The 11,417-nt window shown below is 41.1% G+C and overlaps 1 protein-coding gene across 1 annotated transcript in view; it reads left to right on the top strand.

Annotated features, from left to right (window-relative positions):
* The window catches only part of AVIL (advillin), a gene marked incomplete at both ends in the record, with an annotated part of 28,576 nt that extends 17,923 nt beyond the window's left edge, over positions 1–10,653 (top strand). Inside the window, 7 exons of the mRNA XM_081315496.1 lie at positions 3,275–3,454; positions 3,761–3,906; positions 4,728–4,872; positions 6,918–7,106; positions 8,144–8,212; positions 9,659–9,769; positions 10,540–10,653. Of these exons, the coding sequence (XP_081171622.1) occupies positions 3,275–3,454; positions 3,761–3,906; positions 4,728–4,872; positions 6,918–7,106; positions 8,144–8,212; positions 9,659–9,769; positions 10,540–10,653 (954 nt within the window). The remainder of the gene's footprint in view (positions 1–3,274; positions 3,455–3,760; positions 3,907–4,727; positions 4,873–6,917; positions 7,107–8,143; positions 8,213–9,658; positions 9,770–10,539) is intronic.
* Between the last annotated feature and the right edge of the window lie 764 nt (positions 10,654–11,417).

Raw genomic sequence — 11,417 nt, forward strand, 5'->3', positions numbered from 1 at the left:
TTCCTTAGCTTGGCTAGAAACTCCCACAAACTACTTATTCAGATGGGTGATTTTTAATTACACTGCCTTCCAACACTCATTTAATTTGATTCTGACAATGGCTTTTAAGCAGTGGATGGTAAGATTGGAGTTGACATTTTATCCTTCGTGAGCTGTTACATTTTGGGGTTGTTTCTTGGGCTTAGTTTTATCCTATGGAAAAGCTATGGGAAAAACTGAATCTGTGATAAGGTCTAGGGTTAGCAATCCCTGAAATCTAATTTAGAACAAGCATGAAGTTTAAATTCAGATTGAGATTGTATGTATAGTGAGCATATTGCATTTTCTTTTTGCTGAGCGTTACTCATGGAAAAAAACTATGGGACAAATATATTCTGAGGGGGGAAAAAACCCTGTACTTAAGCTTAGAGTAGGGACTGACAAAGGACTGTGATGGTTAGATTTGGAGTGCTTTTTTATATTTAACACAAAGAATCTTACATTTCCCTTTTTGCTCATCTTTCCTTCAAGGCAAAAGCTATGGGAAAAAGACATTTAATAGAGAATCTCCAGATAATTAGGGTTAACATGCCTTGAGGTCTGAGCTCATAACATGTGTGAAAGTTACACTTGGAGTACAAAATAAGTGGAACTCTTACATTTGCATTTTGCATCTTCAAATTTTGCCCTTAGTGAAAAGTTAGGGCAAAAATTGAGGGGGAGGGGAAAGTCAGCCCTTAGGTTAGGGTTAGACTTTTTTGAAGTCTGGAATCAAAACAAGTGTCACAAATTCAGGATGCCTTAATAGTGACAGTGGGTGTTTTACCTTTCTATTTTGACTCAGTTTTACATCTGTAGAAAACCTATGGGAAACAGCCATGCAGAGGAAACTCTGAACTTACAGTTAGGATTAGAAGGCTTTGAAGTCCTGACTCAAAATAACTTTTGGACAATTAGAATGAGGTGCCTTTTTAAGTACAGTGGGCCTTATACATTTCCATTTTATCTCACTTTTGCTGCAGGGGAAAAAAACATTCTGAGGTGGAAAATCTGTACTTAAGAGTTAGTTTTCCTTAAAGTCTGAACTCAAAACAATTGCGACTGCTAGCTTCAGAGTAACTTTTAACGGACAGTGGGATTCTTTCATTTTTGTTTTGATTCAGTTTTCCTCCTGGGGGGGAAAAACAACAACAAACAAGCAGATAAATAAAAACAAATCCAACCCCTTTTCAAATAAAGTCTGCAATTCTAGGTAGCAATAGGCTTCTCTGAAAATGATCGTGAGAGAAATATCGGATGGCATTTTATGGATAATGAGCTTGTTATGTTTGCTATTTGACTCTGTTTTGCTCCTGGATAGAAGCTGTGGAAAAAAGCCATGCAGTATAAAATAAATGATTTAGTTAGCCTCAAGTTAGGTGCCCCTGACATTCAGGCTCCAAATGAGATCGAGAGATAGCAACAATTGTTTCTTGGGAAACTATTTTATTGGGGTGGGGAATTGTATGGGTAAAAACCTCTGCTAAGGCCTCGGCTTGTATTGTCATGTTGGCTGATGGATTTCAGAGTGGGTCTTATGTCCTTTTAGTTCTGTCATGTCTGTGAAAGAGGCAGGTCCTCCAGAGCAGCTGCCCTGGAAGATACATCTGGGTTGAAACAAACAGAAATAAGTTATTTTCAAGAGATTACATGTGGCAGAACAAGAAGCAATGGATGGAAATTAATCATGGAGAGAGCAAGCCTAGAACTAAGGAGAAATTTCCTGACAGTGAGGAGAACAATTAATCAGTGGAACGGCTTGTCTTCAGAGGTGGTGGATGCTCCAAAACCAGAGGTTTTTAAGAAGAGATGGGACGGCCATTTGTCTGAAATAGTAGGGGGTTGGACTAGAAGACCTCCAAGGGCCCTTCCAACTCTGTTATTAAGTAACTTATTGAATGCCTGGAACGAATACAGGAAAGGAATAAACTCAAGAGCTTTCCTTTCTTGCCTATGAATGTCTGTGATGAGGAAGATACTAAAGAAGTAGAAAGACAATGTTTGTTCCGATTAAAAGATTTGATTATGAACGGGACAGCATTAAAGGTCTTTTGCTATCTGGCGCGCTCCCACACCACTAGTTTCAATACCTTCAAATAAGCAGCTCAGCAACAAAAGAATGAGGGAAACAAAAGGGAATTTTGAGAATCTGAAAAGTCTTACAATTCTTAATACTCAACATTTGTTAGGCCCAGTGGATAGTGAAATATGTCTTTGTTAAGTCGCGGGATCGCAGGAATGACGAGACAGCCAGGGCGTGTGTGTAGCAGACCTTTTATTTTGCTGGGTGGTTTCCGCTGAGGAAGGGGTTTACCTGGCGTGCTTTTATACCTGCCCAGGTGAATGCCAGCCAATGAATTCAAACCTGGGCTTCCCGCCACTGCTGGTAACCAATCTCTTTAAACCCCGGCTTCCCGCCGGTACGGTTATTATAGCCCGGAGCTGTCAAACCTGTTTGAACCAGGCTTTCCCGCCAATTGCGGTTATACCCTGGAGCTGTCCAGCTCCACGCCTCCTGTTGTGCTGTCAGCTCGTGTATGTTAGCTGCATACACTACAGTCTTAGAATCTGAACAAGTCAAAGATTATATGATTAAATGGATGCAAAAGTTGAATATGCCAGTAGAAATGGAGCAGTGGGAACAGCGACAGTATTAAATTTTCTTCAAATATTATACTCAGAGAGAAGTGATGTAAGATAGGTTACTATTGCTATAGTTATTCCAGTTAACAGCTGTTAAAATTAGCAGCTCTGTTTCCCTGAAATGCAATAAACAGGTTGAATCCCTCTTCCATATATGGTGACTAAGTTGCATAATTCCGATGACTTTGGAAAATAAGTCATCACAGAAAATTTTTGAAAGTCATAATATCATTCCATCCTGAAATATATTTTATTAAATTTTGATTGATTATGTGCCATCAAGTCAATGTTGATCCTTAGTTACTACATAAGATTTTTCTCCAGAACAACCTAACCTGGTCCTTCAAGTCTTCCACTGATTGCATGACAAATGAAAACTATTCAGCCAGTTTTAACTTTATGAAATTGCAGGTGATCTTAGTAATAAAAGTCTAAATTGCATGGTATCTTCCAGATGTTTCAGCCTACAACTCCCAGAATCCTTTGCCATCAGCCGTGCTACCCAAAGCTGATGGGAGTTGAAGGTCTGAACACCAAGAGGGTGCCTTTTGCACCACGAATTTGGTTTGCAGCAAAGCTGGTTTGTTCTTCCTTTTTGTCACATTCTCTGCAGGGCGGGACATCCAGGAAAGACAGAAATGAGCTGGAACCTCCAGTGAGGCTCTTCCAGTTCCGTGGAATAGAGACCTTCAACAGGAAAGCCGTGGAGGTGCTGGCTTCTGCTGCTTCTCTGAATTCCAATGATGTCTTCTTGCTGAAGACACAGGGAGACCATTACCTGTGGTATGGCAAGGTGAGACCGAGAGCTTTAGAAGCTGAAGGAGGAGGAGGAGAATTTCTTCATTAGCCTTCCATTAATTTCCACATCCTTAAGACAATGGCCTTTACTGTACTACTTTTACATCACAAGGAAGGGCGTGCATTCATACATGCACAGTTAAAATAAAATGATTATTTGGCATGCAGAATCTAGGCTTTTAGGGAAGAAGAGAATTCACTGATTTTTATTGAAGAAAGTTGGATAGTATTTCTAACAATGGCTCTACTTCTCTGTGTTTTCCACACACACACTTCTGTGGTTCTGTGGTTTTTACGGCAGGGTTGTAGTGGAGATGAACGAGAAATGGCTAAGGAGCTGGCTGCTATTATCTGTGATGGACTTCAGGAGACTGTGGCTGAGGGACAAGAACCGGCTGAATTTTGGGAGCTGCTCGGAGGCAAAGCCCCTTATTCGAGTGATAAAAAGTAATGACTTCTAACTCAATATTTTGGTCTTCTTCACTAAGACTGTTCACTAAGCCTAGTGTGAAGTCTTCCAAAGAGGCCATTTTTATTTTTATGGGGTCTTTAACTGGGCCTTTAACTCATAAATTAAAACTATTTCTGTAGCTATCAGTCATTACTCTGTATAATATTTTTTGCGCTTAATGTTTATGTTTGATGTTTGAATTTGTGTATTTGTACACTAACCCAAATATTTAAGTGTATTTTGCTGGAAACCTGACGCATTGATTTTAAGGATTTGGTAGCACCTTTGAAGGATAAACGGTAAAAGAAAAACAAGAACTAAGGGATGAAATGTATCAAGTACAGCTGAATTAAGAATTTTTTTCAAAAATTATTCCATTGGCAGGATCTTCCCACTAGAGTTCAACCCAAAATGCTCTTATTAATAAAAAGGACCACCAGAGCAGATTTCCTGAGGGACCCTGAGACTGCAAGGAAAGCAGAAAAGCTTCACTGGGCGAAAAGCTTCCCCCAGATGCAATAAACTATTTCATCCATGAGAGATTTCTGCTATATACAACTAATACGAATAAAAGAAGGTCAGGGAAAGAGTCAGCTGACCTGCAGCTTTGTTATCCGGCCTCCATCCATATAATTTTGGAGCTTCTATAAGTGAGATCTAGAGCTAGAAGATTGGTAGCTCTCCAGATGTTGTTGAGGATGCTCCCAGCATCCCTCGTTACTTGCAGGGTTGGTTGGATCTGCAGGGACAGTTCAGCGACCTCAGTGGTTGCCCATCTTGAAGGACCTAAGTCACCTAATCCATCTTTGTCTTGCAGACTGCAACAAGAGATCCCTGATCATCCTCCACGGCTTTTTGAATGCTCCAACAAAACTGGACGTTTTGTGGTCATTGAGATAACTGACTTCGCCCAGGATGATCTGAGTGAAAGTGACGTTATGCTGCTGGATACTTGGGACCAGGTGATATTTTGGAGTACCTAACGTTTTTTTAGATGTGCTGTAGTTCATATCTCTGATTTCCTCGTGTTTTAATCTTGTTTAATATTAGAGAGTTAAAGGCAATTTTTGATACCTTAGTTCCTTTTAGCACTAGAGGCTTGTGCTATATCTTAAGATACATAAAAGATAGGTGATAGATAGAAGATAGATACATAGACACATAAACAGTTTATGTGTTTAGAGGTTGAAGTGAAAATTTAGCTAAAAGGATAATAGCAAAACCATTAACTCCAATGTTCAATTATTTCCATCTAGAGCAGGGGTGTCAAACTGCCGGCCCGTGGGCCGGATGCGTCATGGTGAAACTGCACCCACCCCATTGCTGGAAATGGGGAAAAAAGTCATAATACGTTGCAACACATCATGTGACATTGCGAGTTTGACACCCCTGATCTAGAGCATGCAACATGCTTCTCTCCACTGAAGCTAAATGCAAGGGATTTTGTAATGTACCTCTGTTTAACTAAGACATCATGTCACAAGATATAATGACAGCTACTAGCTGGGATGGACTTCAGGGGACTCACAAAATCATGGAGGAGAAAGCCTTTAATGACTATTAGACTTAAGTACCGAGTACAACCTTGAGTAGCAGACAGCCTCAGTTCTTAAGTGGCAGCTATTAGGAAGGGGGTGGAAAAGGATTAGCACCCTTGTGTGGATTTTTGAACATGCTGTTAGTGACACAGAATACTGGGCTGGATGAGAAGTTAGCCTGACCCAGAAGAGCTCTTTTCATGCTCAAAATGTTGTTAAGCTTCTAAGATAACAAAAGCAGCTTCTCTGACATAGGCTTCATGAAGGACAAATATATATATATATGACGGTCTAGGATAGGATACAACTGTCACTGTTTTTCTGTGTTTCTAAAGCTTACATGAGCAGCTGGTAGCCTCTAGGAAGGTGTGGGAGCTCTTATAATCTGAGGTACTGAGGAGATTTCTATACAGTCAGTGCAAACCATGTTTTGAAATACATGGTAGGGCAAAGATAATCTCTGTCTGTAACTCTTTAAAGCATCCATATCTTTCCTTATGGCTGCCCTCTGCCGCCGCCACAATTTTACTTATTTATTTATTAAATTTATATGTCACCCACTTCAGGGAATGAATGAATGATTCAGGAAGAAGAAAAATGTTGTTTCAAAGAGTTGTGGGCACAAGCTATGCGTGTATCTCCACATTCTAGAGCTGCTTCTTTGGAAATCAACTTGAATTATTGTATGGCCCTGCTCCCTAGATTTAAGAGAAGACTACCATTTCCTTTCGTGAGAGTTCATGACCGATGGCCCTTCCGCTAAATTCCGACACCTGACTGGAAAAATATTAAACTTGGGGAAAGTATTTTTGTTGTCTGGGAATGAGGAACTTGTGGCCTCTCTAGATTTTCCAGCAATCTCAGCATGGGATAGCTGTACAGACGTGGGATTTAAATTGGAATGAGGTGGGGAAGGGAGGGGGAAAATATAGCTTGAAATCTTTTGATGTTTCTGAGTTTGGCAAACTCTCACTCAGTTGTGCTATTTTTTTTCCAAAGGATCACTTAGTGATTTATCTCAATGTTTCAACAAAACACAATGGGATTTTAACACAATTGGTAATTGATGTGATATTAGAAATTGGTCTCGTATATAATCTGTACCTGATAACCAACCTTTATAGCTAACCTGTATTCCCCTCACCGTTTCCTTATTTAAATGCTGTTTTAGTCTAGCCAGCTATGCATCTGCTGATGTGAGCTACAACTCACAACAGCTTGTGCCTGTTAATGTGTTAGAAAAGATAAAAATCAGATTCTTCTGATTTTTTACTACCACAGACTCTTCCAACAGCACTAGTCATATAACTAATCATAAAACTCAACAGGTTTTAAAACTCACATCCAGTTAGACTTAGAGCCTTGTTTCAGCAGAAGAGTTCCTAACTCTCACCATTTCCAAGCTAAAAGTCTCATCTTTTGCTCAAGTTATTTGAAAACTGCTGCTCTTCTCCCCTTCCCCCCCCCAGGTGTTCATGTGGGTTGGCAAAGAAGCCAATGAAGTTGAGAAGAAGGAGGCAATGGCAACTGCTCAGGAGTATCTGCAAAGCCATCCTAGCGGGAGGGAGGTTGATACTCCTATCCTAGTGATTAAGCAAGGTTTTGAACCACCCAACTTCACTGGCTGGTTCCTGGCTTGGGATCCTAACAAATGGAGTGTAAGTGAAAGCTACTGAATACCTAAAAACATACTTTATTTTCTGAAACTCTGAGAATTATTACATCAGCCCTGGAGTATTTAATTAAAAGCCACCCGTATATGACTTTTTAATTTGGACATTTTAGTGTTGCAAATATTTATTTTATCTGTTTATCATATTTAAGAACCAGCCATCTCCCTCAGAGTATTATTAGTATTAGAAAACGTACCTGTACGTCCAAATTTTGTTAGGTGAATATAGAATTGCTCCATTTAATGTGGAAAGATAATTTATTCCACAACCTATAAGCTATGCTGAACATTCCTAGGGTGAATATACTTATCATTCCACTACAATACACTTGTAATAAGGGGCTGTCAGGGCAGAAGTTCTTCCTTGACTATTCTTTTTACTGGGAGGAAGGGCATTTAAATACCTCTTGAACTGGTGTGGTATGACCAGGGTTCAGTACAGATTGGGAGACAGATTTTTCTCAACTTCCCAGTTGAGAATGACTCTCCTCCACGCGCATATCACAAACTCAGTTACCAGCAGTCTTATTTAATTGGTGTTAACAACTCTTTCATGGTGATGACCTATAAAGCCCTAAATGGCTTGGGTCCAGGATATCTGAGGGAACACCTGCTGCCGGCATCAAGTTCCCTTCGTCCTGTGCGCTCCCACAGGGAGGGTCTTCTCAGGGTGCCGCCGGTAAAAGAATGCCGGCGGATAACACCCAGGGGGAGGGCCTTCTCTGTGGGGACGCCTGCCCTTTGGAACCAGCTGCCCGTGGAGCTGAGGACTGCCCCCAACCTTCGATCATTTCGCCGAGACCTGAAGACCTGGCTCTTCGAGCTTCCCGGCCCAGGCTGAGTTTTAATTGGGGTTTTATATTTTTTAGGGATTTAATTTAATCTTTTTAAATTATTCTTAATTTTTGTATCGATGTTTTATATACCCTGTAAACTGCCCTGAGTCCTACGGGAAAAGAGCGGTATATAAATTCAATAAAATTCAAAATTCAAATTCAATTATGGACTTTCGTGTTTTTCTAGGAAGGGAAGACATACGAGCAGCTGAAGAAGGAACTGAGAGATGCCAATGACATGATCAGAATCGCAGATGTAAGTTAGTTTCCTTATACTGGGAAAACCACTGCCCATGGTTAAGCAACTAGCCGGAAGAGAAATTGGAAGCTGCTGTATTTCAGTCATATCCAGTCACTCAGCCCATGAGCCCAGAGGTGGAGACCTAACGGTCCTTCAGATGTTGCTAAACCACGATGCCCAAACAATACCAGGCGTTATGGGAAGATACTAGATATTATAATACAGTAATACCAAAGGCACACACATTCTTCACCTCTGATATGTCCCTGCATTTTCTATAGTAGCTCTCCAGGACCTCGGACAGAGAGGCTTTCTCAGGAACTGCTTCCTAAGATCCTTTAAATGGGAAATCCTGGAAACTTAAAAACTGATTTGCCTGGGAGCTTTGATTATGTTACGGTAGATACTTCATCGTGCAGCCTTATAAATCAGTGTAGCACATTGGACTCAAACTGACCCACTTTTGTTCACCATCCGCTACAGATCTCCTCTTAGCCTCTTCAGTACCTCAGTTAAGGTGGCTTTGGACTGGTGACATGTTTTTGAGTTGCCTGTGCAAAAGTCATTTCTAAGCTTGTGTGCTGCTAAAAGATGGTGGCAGTGATAGAATAATTTAAAGCTCCTGTTAAGGCCAAGGGCTCTATTTTCAGAGAAAGGTTTCCACAACATCCTACACAATTCATTATTTTTTCCAAACACCTTTACTGGGGACCAGCTGTTCTGCCTAACCTCTGCATCAGGCACAACCTGTCCCCAAAGCAGAGAATCAGCAGGAGAAAACACCGCATACCTAAAACAGTGGGAACATCAATCAACTAATCAATCAGAATAGAGCTGTAAGGGACTTTGGAGGTCTTCTAGTCCAGCCCCCTGCTCAAGCAGGAGACCCTGTACCATTTCAGACCTTATACCATTTCAGACATGGAGTAGAAAAGGTCATTCTTACTCTTTAAATTAAGCATTTGGTATTTAACAATGAGATATGACTAAATCTTTGCAACAGGATAAAAGAAGGCACCAGCAAACATTAGGCTAGAAGAGGGAGGGGGAACCTATGGCCTTCCATGTGTTTAGCTACAATTTCCAGCATCATTTACCATTGATTGTTATCTAGGGCTGCATCAGGAGTGGCCACAAATATCTTTTTCCTGCTAGGGCAGGGGTAGGCAAACTTGGCTCTTTTATGACTCGTGGACTTCAACTCTCAGAATTCTTGAGCCAGCACAGCTGTGCTGGCTCAGGAATTCTGGGAGTTGAAGTCTACGAGTCATAAAAGAGCCAAGGTTGCCTACCCCTGTGCTAGGGAATGTCCTGCTTAGTCCAGCAACCTCTAGATGCTTTGGAAAACCATTCTAGCAGGGAAGCCTGGGAATTGTAGTTCCATTTCTTTTGAGGATACCAGATGGCTGGTCCACATGAACATTTCAGCAAGCTTTTAAGAATCTGCTGTGCTCTGTTTAGGATGACAGGCTTGAAACCCCGAGGAGCAGCAAGTGTCCAATCTATCCTCTAGAAGTTCTGCTCTCCAGTCTGGAGGACTTACCTGAAGATGTAGATCCTGCTAAGAAAGAGGTGAGTCCTATCAAGCATTTGCCATGGGCCGAGAAGAGTAACCAGACTTTGTCTCAAAGGACATCTCTTAAGCATGTTGCTTTAGAATTGAGGGGCAGGAATTATCATTTTAGATTGCAGGCAGTATATTCCTAATTCTCATGGAATTCTCAGCTCCAAATATTTTGGGTTATACATGGTAACATATCAGGCTTCTGAAGTCATAAACAGCAGATTAAGAGATAAACCTTGACTTAAAATACACACACACACACACACACACACGTAAGGATTTCAGAAGCTTGAATTGCAACTCAGAGCCAAGTATATCTCCCCAAATTTCATTTATCTACAAAATAAGCATATCAGGAAGGATTCTAGCCCTAACTCCCTCATTGAAGGCTTTCTCTTTGCCTCTTACATAGTCAGCCTGCAGACAGGTAACTAGGACAGCACGTGTTAATTCCTTTATCACTGCATCAGTCCATTTTTTTTACTCCTTTGCCAGAGGTTTCTCATGACGACCATATTCTAAACGGCATCAATTAATGTTTTTTCAGTGCATAATGTTCAGTGCGGTAAGCCCCTTTACGTCTCAGTAGGATAAACTATCCAGTGTGGTTTCTTCCTGCCATCAAAATAAATCTCTTAAAAGCAATTGGCATGATTGATTTAGTCTGGTGGGATCTGTAGAACTATTTTAACTGAACTGGGAGAAATCCCACTGTTTCTACACTCTGCTCCTGCCTCATCCTTCTTACTCATCTCTTGTTATTTTTCCCCATCCATAGAATTTCCTGTCAGATGACGATTTTACGAGAGTCTTTGGAATCCCCCGGGAAAAGTTCACTGTCCTCCCTACTTGGAAGCAACTTCACATGAAAAAAGAAAGGGGTCTTTTCTGAGGGGGGAAAAATGTGGCATTTATCAAACTCGAAAAAAGGGAACCTTCTTGGGTTTCTCTTGCTTTGGAGAAGAAGCCAAGTCCAGAAGCAGCTTCCTTCGGGAGCTATCTTTCTTTTAAGAGCGTATCCATGTAGGGCCTAAGTACATTCAGAAAGTTGTTTTGGTGTATTAAGGGCTGCTGCTGCTATCCAGGAAGTTTATTCTCCCTGCTGTCAACAATTACCCACTCTCTAAGGAGCCTGTTAGCAGAAAAGTCGCTGCTTGTGAGGTAAAATTGAATTGCTGAAACTCAGCAGACCCACTAGGAATTGGTGCTGTGCTTTTGGCAAATAGTTACCCTATAAATAGCAGCTGGGTTGACCCCCTGGAGCCCCAAGCTGCTTGGCAGGCCTGCTGCTTTGTTTAAATCAGACATAAGCATGTACTGTTCAATGGTCATCATTAAACATGTGAATAGTGCCTTATTTGCTCTGACTCCTATCTACTTTCAAGGAATACAGACAGTCCTCAACTTACGACCACAACTGAGCGCCAAATGTCTTTTGCTAAATGAGACATTTGTTAAGGGAATTTTGCTCCATTTTATTATTGTGGGGTTTTTTTTGCCAATCATTTAAGTGAATCACTGCAGTCGTTTTAAGTTAGTAACACGGTTGTTTAGTGAATCTGGCTTCCCCATTGACTGCCTGTCAGAAGGGGACCACATGACCATGGGACACTGCAACTGTCCCGAGTCAGTTGCCAAGCCTCTGAATTTTGATCA

The sequence above is a fragment of the Vipera berus genome (genome assembly GCF_964194415.1).
Source record: "Vipera berus genome assembly, chromosome: 2".
Taxonomy (NCBI): Eukaryota; Metazoa; Chordata; class Lepidosauria; order Squamata; family Viperidae; genus Vipera; species Vipera berus.